Below are 20,247 nucleotides of genomic sequence, written 5' to 3'. Positions count from 1 at the left end.
ATAAATTGCAGTTCAGATAACCCTAATTTAAAAGGTATACACACAGCTTGTTTCTACTCATATCTGTTTGAGGGCAAACTCTAAGTAACTTATGAAACAACTTAATTTGTAGGTCAGAGTGCTCTGGAAATCAAAGTTGTTCATTTGAATGACACTTGAGTAAAGTCCTAAATCTTGTTGTTGCTGTTGTCTTCTTTGTTTGATGTGGTTTTTCGAGACAGGGTTTCTCTGTGTAGCTCTGGCTGTTCTGGAACTCACTCTCTAGACCAGGCTGGCCTTGAACTCACAGAGATCCACCTGCCTCTGCCTCCTGAGAGCTGGGATTAAAGGCTTGTACCACCACTACCTGGCTGGAAATTTTGTTTTTGTTTTTGGGATAGAGTCACACTATGTAGATTGAGCTTGTTGGAACTCACAGAGATCCATCTGCCTCTCTCTGCCTTCCGAGTGCAGCATCATTTGTGATAAGAAATAAGCAGAAATTATAGCTTTGTGTGTTCATGGTAGGCTAAAGGGGGCAGGAATTAAGAATTTTCTTCTAATAGTAATTACTTATAACTCCTTATAACTCCCTCAGATAGGAAATGAACTCAGCCTCTTTTGTGCTGGGATTACAGGTGCTGTTTGGTGTTTAAATTCACCAAGATTTAATCACGGCACAGTCCTTTCTTCTTTTTCTGTGAGGTCTGCTGTACACATTGACAAAAGTTTAGCATCTCCATTCCTCACAAGGACACACATATGTTAATGACGGATATCTTGTTATTTAAGCAAACGTCTAATTTGGGCATACAAGGTTTTTTTCCACCTCAACTATTTATCACAACTTGAGAAAGCTTTTTAATGCCACTCTTGCATAAGTCTCATTTGATTTGATTGTTTCTGTAGTTAGAGTGCCCAGAAATAGAATTGCTAGGTCAGAAGTTCCAGTCATTTTTTTTTTAAGGATCTAGGTATACAGTACCAATTTATTCTCTAAAAATATTGTGCTAATTAACACCTTCCATCATTAGAATAAATTTTCCAAGTCTATGAGAATATAGCTCATAGTTTCAATTTAATTCCTTTTATTAATACTGCAGAGAACTGTTTCTTTTGTTTCCTTTGTCTTTTAAAATTAACCTTTATTTACATACAATAGAATTTATCCATTTCAAGTATACAGTTTAATTAATTTTGGTAACTATGTATAAATGTGCGGTCATCACCATAATCAAGACATAGACTGAGGCTAGGAATATATTTCAGTTGGTAAAGTGATTGCCTAGCATACATGAAGCCTGGGATTTGAGCCCTAGCACTCTGTAAACTGATCACTGTGGTACATGCCTATAATACAGCATGTAGGAGAAAGAGGCAGGAGGTTGAGAATTCAAGGTTATTCTTGGCTGCATAGTAAGTTAAAGGCTAGCCTGAGCTACAGGAGATCCTGTCCAAAAAAAAGGGAAGGACCTGGGAGATGGCTCAGTTGGTAACGTGCTTGGTACAATTAACACGATCTGAATTTTGGTCCTCAGATTTCATGTAAAGCCATGTACAGTAATGCACACCTGCAGTTCCCACACTCCTGCAGTGAAATGGGAAACAAAGATGAGAATCCCTTAACACTCCCTAGCCAACTAGTTTAGTGTTTACAGCTGCAAACAAGGTACCCTGTTTCAAATTAGATGGAATGTGAAGTCTTCAGCAAAGGATGTCCTCCAGCTTTCCACATGGTACACAAGCACCTACAATCATGTGGAAATGCACGTACATGAGTATATACATGAACGAAAGACAGCTGTGTATATTACTGAGTTATAGTCTACAATATAGTTATGCTAAAATTTGTCAACTGGTTACTTGATGAGTCTGGATTGTGCTGAATTTTTGGCTTTCTTTTTGCACACAGATCTTTAAGCTTAATAGCTGTTGGGTGACTCCCTAGGAATAGCAATGCTAGATCACATGAATATATGTATTTAACCCTGTACAATACTACCATACTGCTTTCCAAAGTGTCTGTACACTTGACATTCCCACCAGCAATGGATGAAAAATCAAAATGCCCCACATCCTTATTTGCCACTTGTTTTTCAGTCTTTTATTTCCCCCTTCATAAACTCATGACTTGGGAACAGAGAAACATGAATACACTCAGAAATGTAGTAATAGTAGAGGTAAACATGGCAGTAGTTTTCTTTACTGTTACCAATCCTGTGCATGTTTAGTGGCATTTTGCTGTGTTTTAATTTCCATTTGTCTGGCTAGTCCTGTTGGATTTTGTTTGTTTCCTTGTTTATTGACTATCTGCAAATCTATACAAAATTTTTGCCCATTTTGAATTAAATTGTTAGTAATTCTGGATAAAGTCCTTGTTGGATATGATAGATAGTTAAAAGACTGTCATTTAGAAGCTTGCCACTTCATTTTTTTAACAGTGTCTTTGGATGAGCAGATTTTTAATCCTAAAAACTCAACATTATCATGTATTGTGTACACACACACACAAAATATACTCTCTCTCTCTCTCTCTTTCATACACACACACACACACACACACACACACACACACACACACACTAGCTTCTTTGGGTCCTGGTGAGAAACTTTGTTAGCCTGAAGACACAAAATCTTTTCTGTGTGTTTTTGTTTTCCTCTTCCTTCTGAAAATTGAATGGTTGCAGTTTTTACACTCGTAACATTTAGATTTGTGGTCAACTTTTAATTGATTTATGTGTAGTGTAAAGCAGGAGGCTCAGACCTTTTTCTTTCTCTGGTCATCCCGTTAGTCTGACTTCACTAGTTGGACAGTAAGGCGAAGGTAATTTAGTCTAGATATCGGTTCTGAGGAGGTTAACTGTTTAACTAATTTTGTTTCTCTTGAGACAAGAACCTGATATATGCCAGCCTGGCCTCACACTCACTAGGCAAGGACTCTGCCCATTGAGCACTTCCCCAGCCCCTTCTGTCATTCTGAGCAGTGTAAACTCTGTATCTTCACTGAACTTAAGTATATCTGTTTTTCATGCTTTTTATTATAAATGGAATTTGGTTTTTTTTAACTAATTGTTCACAGCTAGATTGTAGAGATGCAGTTATAATTTATAGATTGATGGATTGGTATATTTTATTAATTCACCAGCTTTTTTTAATACGTCTCTCAGGATTTCTTATGTGTATTATCATGCATATCATCTGTCAATGAGGACCATTTAACTTTTCCCTGACTGTGTGCCTTTTATTTAGCTACTTATTTTGATCCTTTCACATTGGATAGATATCCCAGTATACATGTATGTATACATGTAACTGCTAGGTCTTGCTCATTAGCTACCTTTTTATGTATATAAAATGGCATTATTTCTTCCAAAAACTTTCTCTTGAAATCTATTTCATCCACTTTTAACATAAGCATTCTTGTCTCAGGCTTGTTTTTTACTTTTTTTTTTTTTCATTTAATTTTTACCTGACTATGTTTAAATTGTCTCTTTTGACAGCATGTAGGTGGGCATTATTTATGTTGAAAAGATTCAACAGTCTTTGTCTTTTTGTTTGTTTGTTTCCAGCAGGGTCTTGGTATGTACTAGACTTTCTGCCCTTCTGCCTCTGCCTCCTGAGTGCTGGGATTACAGGTGTGTGCTTATATGCCCAGCTAGTCTATCCCCTGCCTCTTGCCCTTTTCTTTTTTTAATTGGAGGTTCCAGGTTATGAATCTTTAAGGTAATTAGTGATATACTGAAGTTTTGTTTTCTGTTGTCTGCATTTTTTAAATTTTCCTCACTTCCTGTCCTCCTCTTTTTTTTTTTTTTTTTTTTTTTTTTGGTTTTTCGAGACAGGGTTTCTCTGTGTAGCTTTGCGCCTTTCCTGGAACTCACTTGGTAGCCCAGACTGGCCTTGAACTCACAGAGATCCTGGCTCTGCCTCCCGAGTGCTGGGATTAAAGGCGTGCGCCACCACCGCCCGGCCCTCTTCACTTTTTAATAATTTGAACTATATTTTTTTATCAAAGTAGAAGTGGGTTGAATTACTTTTTAATCATCTCTAGAAGTCTGCTATTAATAGTTACTTTGCTCAGGGGCTGGAGAGATGGCTCAGCAGTTAAGAGTGTGGGTATTGCTCTTGTCCCAGCTAGACCTCTTACACCAAAATCTCCCAAAAACACAGCCTACTTATGACATTGAACATGAAGAAATTGAGCTGGTGCCCAACTAAAGCTTCACCTTTACCGACTAGTGTTCATGATGCTGGAAGGCATTTTCCACATGACCAGAGCAGAAAAGTAGTCATAGATATCCACAACAAATCCTGCCGCCTGTGATAGTATTGTGCCTGCAAATTATACTGGTGCAACAGTGGTACAGAACTGTTCTGGGAGTAACCAACCACTTTTTAAAAATGGAATTAAGCCCACTTCATGAAGTGAAACCCATACCTTACACTGCTGAAGTGGCTTCAATGAGATAATCATGGGCCTTCAGGGAAAACCTACTTCTACTATTCTGTAAAAGGAATACAGTAATAAAATTATTCCTAATGACACATTGCTGCACCCATAGATAAGTGCATCCATCACTCAATTCTCATCAGAGAAGCTGCTTCTTGTAGTAGATGGAAATTAACACAGAGACCCCCAACTGGATGATAGTGTGTAAAGTACACCATGAATGATAGTCTTCAGCAACAGGGCCATAACCAGGAGCTTTGGCAATGGCATGTAGTGTTTGGGGCTGGGGGCCTATGGGACCCCTTTGGCCACAACTCAACAAGATGTAACCCATTTCTGGCACTGGAGGTTTTACTTGGTTGGCATAAGATGTCTAGTTGGGGCATTTTTTTCTCATTATATGATGACTGTCTAAATTCCTTTCATATATGTATATATTTTATGAAGCTTCTGTGGTAGTAGATTTTCATATGGCTTTTCTGAAAAATCCATAATCCTCCCTTTACCCTGTCTTAGTTAGGGTTTCTATTGTTGTGACGAGACATCATGACCATGGCAACTCTTATAAAGGAAAACATTTAATTGAGGTGGCAGCTTGCATTTTCAGATGTTTAGTCCATTATCATCGTGGTAGGGAGCATGGCAGCATGCAGGCAGACATGGTGCTAGAGAAGGAGCTGCTACATGTTGATATGCAGGCAACAGAAAGTAGACTATCCTCACTGGGCATGGCTTAAGCATATATGAGCCCTCAAAGCCTGCCTCCACAATGACACTTCCTGACACAGTGACACAGTGATAACTGTCTCGAACAAAACCACACCTACTCCAACCAAGCCATACTTTCTAATAGTGCCACTCCTTTTGGGGGCCATTTTCTGTCAAACCATCATATTCCACTCCTTGGCTCCAAAAGGCTTGTAGCCATATTATAATGCAAAAATGCATTTAGTCCAATCTCAAGGCCGAAAACCAGCTGGGCCAACTCCAGACTCTGTATCCCCATGTCTGATGTTAAAAATGCTCTTCAGATCTCCAACTTGACTGCATCATATTCTTTCTCTGTTAGCAGCTCTCCTCAGTAGGTATCCAACACCCCTGCCAGTCCCCAACATCTTGGAGTCTCCAAAGCAATCCACGCTTCAACTTCACAGCTTCATGCAATGGCCTCTTTAGGCCTCCATTTAGGGACATCCCTGACACATGCCTGGCCTCAGCATTTTTCCTTAGTCATGGAGGCAAATTCTGTAACCCCTTTCTTCTATCTTTAACTCTAAAGCCAGAAGAACCACATGAGTGAGTTGCCAAGTTACTCTGCTTTCTGGGCTGGAAGATGACATCCTCGTTCAATTAAGTCTTCACCACTTTCTGTTTTCCTTCACTGCCTAAGCCTGGCTGTCCTGGAACTTGCCCTGTAGACGAGGCTGGCCTCAAACTCAGAAAACTGCTTGCCTCTGCCTTCCCAGTGCTGGGATTAAAAGCCAGTACCAGCACACCCTGCTTTAAACTTTCTTGAATTCCTTTTCACAAGTTGGAAATTTAGCTAGGTGGGAATCTTACCCTGAGGTCACCACTCTCTTTATTCCATTTCTTAATCCGTTTATCTCCATGAACACAGGATTTTCTCAATCTGTACATTTGTATTTTTATTTGCTCATCTTGCTCCTTTTCATTATAAATCTTCATTAGAGTTACCACTAATAACCACACAACAGAGTCTTTACTAGGCTGTTTTGAGATTTCCTCTGCCAGTGGAATTAATTCAAAACTCTTCACTTTAGCTTCAGACAAACTTTTCAGACAAGGGTAAAAAACAGCCACATTCATCACCAAAATATCACAAGAAAAATCTCTAGGCCACATATTAATATTCTTCTCTGAAGCCTCTTGAGCCAGTCCCCCACAACTCAAATCATCCTCAGCACCACTGTCTTCCATGCTCCTACTAGTAAGGCCCATTCAGCAGCACTTAAAGCATTTTACTAGTTTCTGAACCCAAAGTACCAAAGTCCATATTCCTCCAAACAAAAACATGGTCAGGTCTATCACAGCAATCCCCCAGTCCCTGTCCACATCCCCATCTCCCATCCTCCTCTCCAGTTAATCCTTCTAGTTTCCCCTTGACTCTACAGTCTGTTCTATTTCCATTTCCTCGTGGAACCCTTCCTTCCCCCGTCCCCTACTTGATATATAACATTGGCTATGTGGATTGTAGCACACATGTAACATCCATATATAAGAAAAAGCATGCAAAATTTGTCATTTTGTGTCTTAGGTCTCACTTGGAGATGATTGTTTACCTGAAGATTTCATAATTTCATTTTTCTTTTTCTTTTCAAGACAGGGTTTCTATGTGTAACAGTCCTAGCTGTCCTGAACTCGCTTTGTAAACCAGGCTGGCCTCGAACTCACAGAGATCCGCCTGCTTCTGCCTCCCAAGTACTGAGACTAAAGGTGTGCACCAACACTGTCCGGCTCATTTTTCTTAATAGCTTAATAATATTTCATTATGTAAATAGACCACAGTTTCATTATCCATCAATTGGTGGGTGTCTAGGCTATTTCCAATTTATGGATATTATGAATTGAGCAGCAATGAACATAGATGAACAAGTATATCTGTAGTAAGATGTAGAGTCCTTTAGGTATTGTCAGGTTTTTGTCGTTTGTTTTGTTTTATTTTGTTTTTTTTTTTTTTTTTTTTTTTTTTTTTTTTTTTTTTTTTGGTTTTTCGAGACAGGGTTTCTCTGTGTAGCTTTGTGCCTTTCCTGGAACTCACTTGGTAGCCCAGGCTGGCCTCGAACTCACAGCGATCCGCCTGGCTCTGCCTCCCGAGTGCTGGGATTAAAGGCGTGCGCCACCACCGCCCGGCGTTTTGTTTTATTTTGAAGACAGGGTTTCTCTGTGAAACAGTCCTAGCTGTCCTGGAACTCACTCTGTAGTCCAGGCTTGCCTCTACCTCACCGAGATCTGCCTGCCTTTGCCTCCTGAGTGCTGGAATTAAAGTCCTGTGCCACCACTGCCCAGTGGTCAATTTTTTCTTATCTGTGGATTTTGTATATGCGCTCACACCTGTGCATTGGGCTGGAGCCTGTCGTAGTTACTTTTCTATTGTCATGACAAAACACCATGACCAAGGCAGCTTTTAAAAGAAAACATTTAATCTGGGGCACACCCTTAGAGTCCATGACCATCATTGATGGCTGGGAGCATGGCAGCAGGGAGGCAGGCATGAGGCTGGAGCAGTGGCTGAGAGCTTACATTTGATCTACAAGCACAAGACAGAGAGAGCTAACTGGGACTTCAAAGCCCACCCTTGGTGACACACCTCCTTCAATATTGCCACACCTCCTAATCCTTCCTAAACAGTTCCATCAACTGGGGACCAAGTATTCAAACATGAACCAATGGAGGCCATTCTCAATCAAACCATCACATTCCTCTTCTTGGCCCCTCACAGGCTTGTGGCCATATCATAATGCAAACTGCATTTAATCTAACTTTAAAAATCTTATAGTCTTTCACAGTCTTAACACAATTTAAAAGCACAGAGTACAAATTCTCTTCTGACACTCAAGGCAGTTACTGCTGTCTGGCCTCTGTTGTTTCTGGTTACTTATTAATATCTCCTTGTTATTTCAGGTATTCCTTTTTCACCTTGATCTGTTTGACAGTGAAGTGTCTATGTGTAGATCTCTTTGTGTTTATCTTATTTGGTTTTATTTTTATATTTATTTTTAAATTTCTGTTTTTTATGAATGAGTGTTTGGTGTGCATGTATGTCCGTGCACCACATGCGTGCCTAGTGCCTCTGGAGGCTAGAAAAGGGATCAGATCCCTTGGAACTGGAGTTACAGATAGTTGTGAGCCCCCATGTGGATACTGGGAATCAAACCTGGGTCCTCCAGAAGAGCAGCCAGGGTTCCTAACTGCTGAGCCACTGCTTTCTTTTGGTCTGAGTGTGGGCTTAGCACTTTCCTCCTTTTCCTCACACTCAGGAAGCTCGGAGTCAGCCTGACATATGTGGAGAGTTTGGGCCTTCTCTGGTATCCTTTGAGCATGTGCTCAGCCTCCAGTCCTCCAGGGATGTGGAGATTAGAAAGCAGGATGTCTTTGTTGATTTCCTGGTTTGTGTTCATCTGGGGCCCAGCCTCCTGGGCCTGGCAGGAATGTTCACCTTCTCTGCCCTCCTTCAGCGGCACTTGATGCCTTAGCACACAGGTCCACTGGCTGTTGGTTTCCACTCTTCACTTTCGGGGCATTCGTTGCCTTAGGGTAGAGATGTGGGTTTTCACTGTCGCCCTGCTCAGGCAGCAGCACACTGACTTCTGTGAAGGTGGGGAGGGGGCCTCCAGAGCAGCCCCACACAGCACACATTTCAGTCATTTTTCATAAAGACCTGTGAATTTGTCACTTGATGCTGGCCATTTTCTAGAGTCCTGCACCATTGTTTTCCATGTGTCTGGCTTTCTGCTTGTTCTCAGCAGAGGATTTGCTGACCTCTTCAGTTTGCCACAGCTGGAGGTCTTGCTTCTTGTCTTTACAGTATTTTTTTGTTTTGTTATTTTTAACAGGATAACTAATTAAAAACCTGAAGCACATCTATATTGAAGCTGCTTCAGCATTTTGCTTCACAATGGAAGAAGTTGGAAGATTGTGATTAGATCAGGGGTGGGACTGTAGTCTTAAATTCTGCTGACAGCTCTCTCCTGTGGAATGCTTTTTAATAGCATGTTCTTGTGTAATGATGAAGAAATGTTTATTTTTTTTAAGCAAGCAAATTCCTTTGAAATTCTACCAAAACTCAGAAAAGATACAGCCTAATCCTCTCTGCAGAATGAACCTTCAGCATAGTAAGAAAAATGTCAAATCCATTGGGCTAATGTAGATATGTGTACGTGAGAAAAATAATGGATCATCTTTTTAAAAGAAATTACTGTGCATATTTCAAGCCGAAATGCTTGGGGGCGGGGGGGCTAGGAAATTTAGTTTGTTTCAAAAGCTTTTTGGCAAGGTGTGGTGGTGCATGCAGCACCTCAGAGGCAGAGGCAAAGGCATCTCTGTGAGTTCAAGGCTAGCCTGATCTACATAGTGAGTTCCAGGACAGCCACGATGACATCCTCAAAAAAGGATGAGGGTTGGATTAGAGAGGTGGCTCAGCAAGTAAGAGGCCCTGTTGCAGGGCGCTCAGGTCTGGTTCTGAGTACCCACTTGGAAACTTGAAACACCCAAGACTCTAAGGGACCTGCTGGCTGGCACTCTCTGCTGGCCTCTGGGCACCAGGCTTGCACATAGTGTATATGCATACATGCAGGAAAAACATTCATACGCATAAAATAAAAATAAGTAAATCTTTTTTAAAAATTTAAAACCAAGCCTGGCATGGTAGCACACATCTCTAATCCCAGCACTATCCAGGCAGAGGCTGGGGATCTCTGAGTCCAAGACCAGCCTGGTCTACATAAGTTTCAGCCAGCCAGAGCTACATAGACCTAATGTCAAAGGAAAAAATTAATTTTTAGTTACGTAGTTTACACATGTACAGAAGCAATACATAGCATGCTGGGCTCTGTGGTTTTTAGTAAGTACAGCTCTCTGTAACCATCACACTGGTGGGAATGAGGCTTTTCCAGCACCAAAATGTCCCCTGGAGCATTAGTAGAATTAGAAGGACTTGATTTTGTTTACCCAAGTTGAAGTGTTTTCACTATAAATTATTTGATCTGAGTGGCTAAAAGCCTGTATCAGAAAGATAAACTTTAAGAGTGCTGCATAAAAAAAGGTTCTACACATAAAAATGAATGAGGAGCATAACAGTTTCTTGGAGATTCTCACCAACCAGCTCAGTGATATTTAAACAACAGTTTTTACATTTTTTTCTGGTTTAACAGTGTCATAAGTGGCATTTTGATGCCCAGGAAAGTATCTCCAGGGATAAATTTCAGCTTCGTTCCTTCTAGCCTTTGCGTTTGTCCATAACTAAAGCAGCTATGTGGCACTGTCCAGGTTCCCTGGATTAAGAAAGATTTCTTTCAGAGTGACCACAGCAGATCTCCAAAGCTCTCTGCTTTGTGGCTGTACTTTTTTTTGACAATCTCTGACTCTGAACTATGGCTGGTGGGCTCTTCTGACTTTCAAAAACACCTGATCTTGTGTCCTAAGTGCAAAGAAGGAATGATAGAATTTGGACAGATGCAAAGAATGATTCTTTCTCAACCTTTTTAATTTTTATCATGGTGCTTGAAAAATCAAGTATTGGGTTTGTGGTGTAGTTATGTTGATAGAGTGCTTGCTTTGCCATGACATCAATTCCTCAGCTCCACAGAAACGGGGCATGATGACACATGCCTATAATCAGAAGATATAGAGGAAAGAGGATCAGAAATTCTAGGTCATCCTCAACTACTTAGCAAGTTCAAGGCTAACCTGGGATATGCGAGACCATTGAAGGAAGGATAGAGGGAGAGGAAGAAGAAATTAATGAATAAATGAGTCAAATACTAATTTAAAACTTAGGAGGTTCCACACACCAATACAACGGGAATGCTTCTAGGAGGTCAACCATGTGAATAGGCCAGTGCGCTATTTCGGGCATCCAGCAGGGAAAATGACTGACCGCTCAGTGAATTATAGTTCTAAAAATGGCTCCTTTTTCCCAAAATAAAGAAAGGCGCCCTAAGTGTTTTCTGTAGCTGTGGAGACTCATTAACAGGTTCAACTGGAATAGCCAGGACATTGCCATGCAGAAAAACTAAGTACAGCAAGCCTTTGAATAATGTAGCAAATAAAGGAATTCCTACATTGTTCTTCCACGGTCGCCTGTTTGTACAGAAGTAAAGTATCTGCTGCCTCAAGTTAAGTGAACAAACTCAACATGGTGTGAATTCCTGCTCTGTCATTCACATTCATCAGTTACATTGTTACCAGCCACAGGCTTGACAGTATTCTTTATGAATAAGAGTAAATGCTGCTTTGTGACTTTTACCTTAAAACTGTTACACGAGACACATAGTAGCTTTGAGCCTTAAGTGTTTACAGTGTGGGTTCACCTGAGAATAGCTTTACTTACCACAACAGGGTGACCAGTAGAATAGGTCAGGCCAGGAAGAACATTATGAAACCCTTGCTATTCACTTTTAAACTGGTATTTATTGGACTGGGTTGCTAAAGATACTAAAATAATCAAAGCAACCATCATGATAACAGTTGATTTAGGTAAAAATCGTCATTGGATGCTGACAAGTGTGATGAGGACTAGATTTACCTGGAGACATCTCAATGCAGTGACTAGCGTTATTAGCAGTAGTGACACCATGCGCCTCCTAATAGGATGCCCTCCGAAGGCACTTCCTTGTCAGCAGTGCATAACCTGACTCTTAATGGGAAAACACCGGAGGAAAACAAATTGAGGGACAATCTATGAAGTGACTGACCTGTATTCTTCAAAAAATGGTAGCAGTACAAAGGCATAAGTTCTACCTAAAGGAGCTGGAACAGACTCAAATACAAGTTTGATCCAAAATTTTCCTTCCTTTTTATTTTATTGCCATTTTAATCTTGTACTTTCTTATTAAATAAAAAGTGTATTGTATAAATCCAGTGTTAAAAAAGATTCACACCAAATCTGAGCGTGGAAGCTCATGTCTGTAATTCCTGTCCTTGAGAGACTGAGGGAGGAGGACTGCCATGTGTTTGTGGCCAGCTTGAGCTATATACCAAGTATCAGGTCAGCTTGGGCTATGGTAAGAGACCCTGTCTTTTCTTTTTTCTTTTTCTTTCTAGATATAGAAGTACTATGTTGAAAAGGGAAAAATAGCTTTCAGTTAATAGTCTGACTGTAACTTACATTTGCTTTCTCCTATTTTACTCTCTGACTTTATAAGGATTTTAAGTGGTGATATAGATTTTGCTTTTTATTTCCTGTGCAACAATCTATAATAGCAATCATTGGATTAATTTAGCCACATTTCAAGCTGTTGGAAACCCAGACTAGAGATGTAGCTTCGTAGGAGAGCTCCTGCCTGGCATGCACAGAGCCTTGGATTTGAGCTCCAGGACTGAAAGACAAGAGCAGGTTTTGTGTGCATCCTTGCACGTAGGGAGCTGAGGTGGGAGGATCACGGCAGCCTAGCCTACATCATGAGACCCTATTTTTAAAAAAAGTAAATTAAAATGTGACTACTTGTTTTACCAAATTTTCAGTCAGTAGGACTAAGATCAGTGTTCTTGTTTACAAATATGAGCATGCATCCCTTAAGACTCATGAACACTGAATAGGGCCATTAAGATGAAGGAGTTCAGTGTGAATCTTAGACAGACAGGTAGATAATGGGGATGCTTCATTTTCAGGAAGGCAGAATTTGATGGTCATCTGATTTTTGTGCAAACAGGATAAGGAAATTGAGTGATTGTAGTTAATTGAATGAGTAATTAATCAGATAACCATACCCAAGATTATGATTGGCTGTCAGTCCCATAAATGATTTCTGGTACTGTATTTAGCTGCTGAGAGCAAATCTGCAATCCTGTTCTAAGATTTAATTAGTAACTTGGATAAAGGCCCTTGATGACACATGGGTCTCAGTTTTAAATGACCTGAGCCTAGGAAGAGGTACCTAAAGCACAGGGTGATGAGAGCAAGAACTGAAAGTGACCAGCAGGGTGGACAAGGGACAGAAAGAAGCAGCATCTTCTGAGACATCAGTTGCCAAACAGCCATTGAATGAACTGTTTCAAACATGAGACATGCAGTGCAGGGACATGGTTCTCCAGGTGGTTAGAAGGCTGTGGGGTGCAGGGGATGCTGAGCTGTTAGAGAGGCTGTAACCATAAGGACAACTCATGCGACAAGAGTGTGGAAGCAAAGAGGGTCACCATACAGGACCCCCAAGCTGTCACTCAGACTTCTGAGGAAGGGAGGGACATCACTGTAGTAATTACAGATGTGCATCTGTATGAGAAATCAAGTTATATAAATTATATTTGAATATCCTTTCGATCTTGAAAATGGTTCTGAAAATAGAATACAGTAAGATTTTATTTGATCATGTTATCCTGTACTGTTGATTTGCTCAGTCTTCAGAACAGCTTTACCACTAATATTCTTACCTCAGATGGATGAAGTGATGTAGAGTCTTCACAGAAATGTAAATGAGAGGGAGTGGGGGGAGGGAGAGAGAATATATGAGCTCTTTGAGACAGGGTCTTCCTCAAACTCTCCATCCTCCTGACTCAACCTCATATTAAATTCTGGAATTACAAACCAGTGTCACTATATTGGCTTCAGATAAGGTTTCCTTTAAAAACACGACAGATGAGTTGGGTGGTTAGAAGACATTCTCTTTGTATGTATCCTTTTGCACTGAAGCCTTTTAGCATTATTATGTGGACTTGATAACAAATGTTTTTTAAGATACAAAATATTTGTCATGATCTCTGAAACATTGGAGAATGAGGTTTAGAATTGATTTCTCTTTTTCCCTCCCTTTTCCCCCCAAATATTGCTTCTTTAGGTCAGTAACAGATCCAAGAGATGGAAAGAGAGTAGCACTCAAAAAGATGCCCAACGTCTTCCAGAATCTGGTCTCTTGCAAAAGAGTCTTCCGGGAATTGAAGATGTTGTGTTTTTTTAAACATGATAATGTAAGTGAAATTGGTGTTTGGGGGAAACTATTTACCAGACCTGCTTCTGTGACTCAGTTGAGAACAACAGTGAGTTTAGAGGGTATAGAATTCAGCTGCAGTTTTATGCCAAACTCTGAAGAGCAGAAAGCACAGTGTGGTACTCTGAAATACTTATTTGCAGGCCCATTCCACACGATCTTGCTGAAAGGGTCACAAGAGATCCTAAATTATGTTTTCATTGCTTCGCTTTCTTTTTATAGATTCTCTTTATGCCTCTTAGGAATCTTATATTTTCACTATTGGGATCAGCACTTTACAGCTTCACGGTGTGTTAGAATCACTTAGGAGTCCATTTTTGCAAAATTTGACTTGGAGGTTTGACTTGGAGATTTGAAAATTATACTCCACAGTTATGACTTACACAAGGCGTGACCCCAAATTAGAAAACACCACACACATTAACTTCCAGGCTAGCTTGGAATTACAGTGTATACTCTATTTGTTTTTCTTGTTTTTTTTGTTTTTTGAGACAAGGTCTATGTAGACCTGGCTGTCCTGGAACTACTATAAACACCAGTCTGGCCTCCAGCTAACAGAGTGCTGGGATTAAAGGCATGTGCTATCACACCTGGCTTGGGTTGTCTTTTTGATTCAAAGAATTTAAGCTACTAAATAAGTTTAACCCCCTCCCCCCCAACACACACACACACACACACACACACACACACACACACACAAACGTATTTGTGGGGAAAATGGGTTACAAAGAAACCATAGCCAAGACTGAAACAAATTAGACCTTTTCTGTGATTGAGTCATGAACAAATTTAAGTGGGTTCTAGGGTTATAAACCAACAAATTAATATTAAGTGAAGCAAAACAAATATTGGTATTTAGTGAGGAATAATTCCAATATTCAACACAAAAATAAAGCATGAATTTATAGAGTAATTTAAGTTCAGGAATCATTGGCCCTTGATTTTAAATGTTTTGTTTTTATCTTTTAATGTTTAGGTTAGGATGTAGGAAAAACAATATCTGCTCTAAAGACAGGATAGTCCTGAAGGTAAGATAGTTAGTTTGCTTCCGGCTGTTTAGAGATATGAAGACTCACAGACAGAGACTCACCGCACTTTGAGAGACCACATCTCCTCAACTAATCCTGAGTTAGACATCAGATTCATGTACGGTTTACTTAGAGTTTGTTAGCATTGAACTATTTTGTTTTCATGTGAAAAGAGATGCCTCATTATTCATATAGCACTTAACTATTTTGATTGTTGTGATTAAAACCTATCAAAAAAGATTTCTTGTGAGTCTGTGTGCTTGATGACACAGAAGCCTTAGTAACTTCAATCAAAGTTCCAGTCTCACTTTTTAAGGAAGAAATGTGCTAAGGTTTATTTGGTTAAACTAAGATTATAAGACTCATTATATGACTCACTGGAAGCTGCTTGGCTTGACATGTCTTGATTTATTGATTATCCTTCATGAAATCCTTCCCGCTCTCCTTTCCTTTCTTTCAAGACAGAGCCTTACCCTATTGCATGGCTGGCCTCAAACTCATGACAGTCCTTCTGCCCCGTCCTCTGAGAGTTATAATTATAGCTGTGAACCACTGTACCTAGCTAAAACCACAGGGTTTTGGGGGTTTTTTGTTTTTGTTTTTCCAAGACAAAGTTTTTCTGTGTAGCCCTGGCTGTTTTGGAACTCATTATGTAGACCAAGCTGGCCTCGAACTCATAGAGATCTGCCTGCCTCTACCTCTCAAGTGCCAGGATTAAAGGCATGTGCCACCACAGCAAAAATCACATTTTCTTTAATTTTCCCAAAAAGTGTTGCTGGACTAGATAGACATCTATAGCCCATGGTAGAGCACTTGCCCCACATGTTTAAGGCCCTGAATCCAATTCCCAGCACTGGGGAAAATGCTTCCTTTAGTCCATTCAAACTGCCTACCTAGCACTGGTGTAATGTTTAAGTTTCAAAATACCATTCAAGTTGCTGTTTTATGACTTTATATATCAAGGTCCCTAGATTTTGGAAATGTAAGTTAGAATAATGTCTAATGCTTGCTTAGTTCCTTATTTCTTGAATTTACCCTGTTACCACCCAGCATTAGAGCACAGACCTGCTGAACAATGCTCCTTCCCAGTGAAAGTATCTGTGATAAAGAAACGCTTCTTTCAAAGGAGACTTCAGCCGTTCACTTACTGAAGATCTGACTTCTTTTAAAAAGGTGGTGGCATCATAAGCTGCTGTTTATCTTTGCCCGCAACCCGTTCCTATAAAGTAATTAAGTTCCTAAGGCAATACCAGAGTAAGTAGTGCAAGAAAAGAAATGGAATTCTGAAAATCACCCTGTTCAAACACACAGCCAGTTCTTTTTCTTTTTCTTTTCTTTTTTTTCTTTTTGTTTTTTGTTGTTGTTTTGTTTTGTTTTTTTCAAGACAGAGTTTCTCTGTATAGCTTTGGCTGTCCTGGAACTATACACTAGGCTGGCTTCAAACTCACAGTGATCTGCCTGCCTCTGCCTTCCAAGGGCTAGGATTAAAGGTGTGTGCCTCCTGGCTCACATAGCCAGTTCTAATGGGATTTGTAAGAGGCAGCTTGAGATCACAGCTGGATTTGAACTGTAGTTCTGATATTTTCTAATGATGTGTCTTTAGTTTGTGCAAGGTTTAAGCTTTCTTGTTTGCAAAATGAGCATGATAAAAGCAGAAATAACTGTCTTTGAGTGTTGTAGAAACTAAAATTTTTCATGGTATGGACAAGTATACACACATACTTCTTAGAGCTCCCAAGCTCTGTCAGAATATTTGTGACATCCATAGGAATATTTGACAGGAGGTACTAGTAGGACCTGAAGATGGTGTGACAACACTGTTTTATACATAACCAGTTTCTCCTTTGCTTCAGATCTGTCTCCAGGGGCATCTCAGGAACAACATACTTGGCTTACGTAGAATGCCAATCTTAAGAGGCAGCTGATAGTTGATGAAGTTAAGCCACAGTTGGTTCTGTGGGGAAAGTGCAGTAACAGGTCATAGAGAGGATGTAAACAGCTGGGCGTGGTGGCACATACCTTTAATCTAAATATTAAGGAGGCAGAGGCAGGTGGATCTCTGTTGATTTCAAGGCCAGCCTGGTCTAATACAGAGTTCCAGACCAGCCACAGCCTTGTCTTAAACAAAGAGACAGTTTTAAAACACTGTCATTTTTGAAGGGGATAAAACCAGCTGTTTAATGCATACAGTTATATGTAGGGAAATATGCTAGATGCTCATGTATACTAATTCATTTAATTCATAAAAATATTGCAAAGTAGAACTTGTTAATCCCACTTTACAAAGAAACCAAAGACTTATCTCACACAATCATGATCAGAGTTAAAAAATCTGTCTGGCTCCAAATATGAATGAACTGCTAATCCACTTAGCAACTTGGATAAATCTTACAGGCATATGTGTATAAAAGAAGCCATGTGTAGACCAGCAAACAGTAAGTCTCAGCCAGTAGAGATGCCTGCTGTCAAACAGCCTGAGTTTGCCCCCTAGGACCCACATGGTAGAAGGACAGGATTGATTCCCACAAGTTGTCCTCTACCCCCACACATGCCACGACACACAATCACCCCCTCTACATACGCACAAAATAAATAAATGAAAGTGAAAAGTTTGCTTTTGTTTTTTGAGACAAGGTCTCTCTTTGTAGCCCTGGCTGTCTTGAACTCATTCTGTACATCACACTAGGCTTAACTCAGATCCATCTGCCTCTAATTCCTCTATTTCCCAAGTATGCCACCATGCTCAGTTTAGAAAGTGTGATTTTAAAAAACAAGCAAACAAAAGACATCTTAAAAGCGATACACAGAAGAGTGTAGTTCATTTTGATTCAGTTTGTGTAAGGTTTAAGAATTATGGTGACAGAAGTAAGGCTTGTTACTAAAAGGGAGGGAAGGCACTTTTTTTCATTGTTATTTTTTTTGTTTGTTTTTCGAGACAGGGTTTCTCTGTGTAATTTTTGTGCCTGTCCTGGATCTTGCTCTGTAGATCAGGCTGGCCTCGAACTTACAGAGATCCGCCTTGGCTCTGCCTCCTGAGTGCTGGGATTAATGGTGTGTGCCACCACCACCCAGCAGACTTTCTAAGATGTTGAAATGCTTAATCTCTTCATCTGGGTAACTTTTACATGGCTGTATATGCATGAAATTCATCAGATTATGCTCCTAGAATTTGTGTTCTTTATGTTACAAAAACTGTAGCAATAGTGTAGTCTGTCTACCTTAAGTGAATGCCAGACATGTAACTTAATCAGTGTGTTTAAGTTTTACTCTTACCTTTGCATCCTTGGCAGAGTAGAAACTCTTATTTGGTGAGTGAACACTTAGATTTCTGTCATCTCCACCACCACCTTGGAGGAGCTCGTGCATGCTGGTCAAGCGCTCTACCACTGAGCTAAACGGTTCAATTTCTTGTCTCCAGACTTAGACTTAAGACAGCTGAGCTACATGATCATCATGTACACACATGACTAGGAGATTAAAATCTTAAAAGTCAGCTTTTCAGCAGTTCTGCAGATAATTGAAGAATATGCATGTCTGGCCATGACCATCATTTTTAAAGAGTAGATTGAAGTCTGCTGGGGTTTCTTTTGGTTTGGGGTTTTTGTTTTGTTTGTTTATGCAGGGTCTCATGTAGCGCTGGCTGGCCTGAAACAGGTAGACCAGGCAGGGCCTTGAACTCACAGAGATCTGCCTCTTTCTTCCCAAGCATCACCACACCTGGCTACTTAGCTTTTTTGCAGGTGGTGGGGCTTCTTAGATTCCTTCCAAGGCATCTTTACAAGTGCCTTTCTGTTTACATCAAAAGGCTCATTTTTCTTCCATCACCCCAAAATGATGGTGGAGTCGAAGAACTCCTGGCTGTTTAAATGGGAGAGGTGCGCATGAAGCTCAGTGTTTGAACTCTAGCATCCCATCTCACTTGCTCATTCACACTGCTTTTGAGATCCTAGGCCCTTTCTGCTGGTCTGAGTACTGCTTTTGTTGGCTAGAAACACTATGCTAATGCGCTTCCAGTAAACACTTAGATTAAAACAAAACAACAGGCATAAAAACTTGCAGGCCGAGTTTAAACCAGCCAGCTGCCAAATGAGATAGGGCAAATGTCTAACAGTGTTTGTGGCTTTTCTACAGGGAGCCACATCAAATATGGAATAAGAAAGCCTCAGTCTTCTTAAAATAGGGTTGTCACTTCCCACTAGATAACCTCTAATTAGCACAGATAGATTTGAAGTGTAAAATAGCGTTGCCTAATAGACACTGTCACTCTTCGCATCTGTTTTTCCCCAAGACAGAATGCATCTTGCTCAGGTACAGAGCTGAAAGTCTAAAAGATACCTAGTAACATGCTGATTTCTAATCACCTTCTTCAAGCTTAAGACATTCATGTGAATTTTTTTGTGTGCCACAAGTAGGAAAGTTACACAAATTTGCTACACTGGCTAATTAAAGATTTTAAAACATAAAAAAGTGAGGTAATTGTTTTTATATGATAAAAATTTTCTTTGAAGAAACTGAAAAATGTTTTCTGCTCATCAAAATCCTAAGTATAAACATTCTAATTTAAAAGGAAATAGAGCTAATCCTTATAGAACCAACCAGACTATTTAAAAACCTCTCTGTTTAACTGGCTTGTAACTTGAAGAAAGGCTTTTTCTCATTTTCCTTTTTTTTGCTTTTTTTTTGTTTTTTTGTTTTGTTTTTGTTTTTTGAGACAGGGTTTCTCTGTGTAACAGTCCTGGAACTCACTCTGTAGACCAGGCTGGCCTCGGAACTCACAGAGATTCATCTGCCTCTGCCTCCTGAGTGCTGGTATTAAAGGCATGTACCACCACCGCCCGGCTGAAAGACTTTCATTAAAGAAAGGTTTATTTAATTTTTTTAAGATTTATTTATTTATTATGTATGCAGTGTTATGGTATGTATGCCTGCATGCCAGAAGAGGGCACCAAATCTCATTGTAAATGGGTATAAGCCATCATGTGGTTGCTGGAAATTGAACTCGGGACCTCTGGAAGAACAGCCAGTGCTCTTAACCTCTGAGCCATCTCTCCAGCCCTAAAGAAAAGTTTAATTGAAAACAAATTTTTTGAGACAGGATTTCACTGTACAGCCCTGGCTGGCCTTGAATTCC

At 40.1% G+C, this 20,247-nt stretch overlaps 1 protein-coding gene across 2 annotated transcripts in view; it reads left to right on the top strand.

Moving 5' to 3' along the window:
• The window catches only part of Nlk (nemo like kinase), a 130,308-nt gene that overhangs the window by 54,173 nt on the left and 55,888 nt on the right, over positions 1–20,247 (top strand). For both annotated transcript variants that reach the window (XM_076542964.1, XM_006977534.4), the window contains exon 2: positions 13,939–14,068. In XM_076542964.1, coding sequence (XP_076399079.1) covers positions 13,939–14,068 — 130 coding nt within the window. The remainder of the gene's footprint in view (positions 1–13,938; positions 14,069–20,247) is intronic.

The sequence above is a fragment of the Peromyscus maniculatus genome, chromosome 8 (genome assembly GCF_049852395.1).
Source record: "Peromyscus maniculatus bairdii isolate BWxNUB_F1_BW_parent chromosome 8, HU_Pman_BW_mat_3.1, whole genome shotgun sequence".
Classification (NCBI taxonomy): domain Eukaryota; kingdom Metazoa; phylum Chordata; class Mammalia; order Rodentia; family Cricetidae; genus Peromyscus; species Peromyscus maniculatus.
The sequence above is the reverse complement of the archived record's forward strand: the minus strand, read 5'-3'. Positions and strand labels throughout refer to the sequence as shown.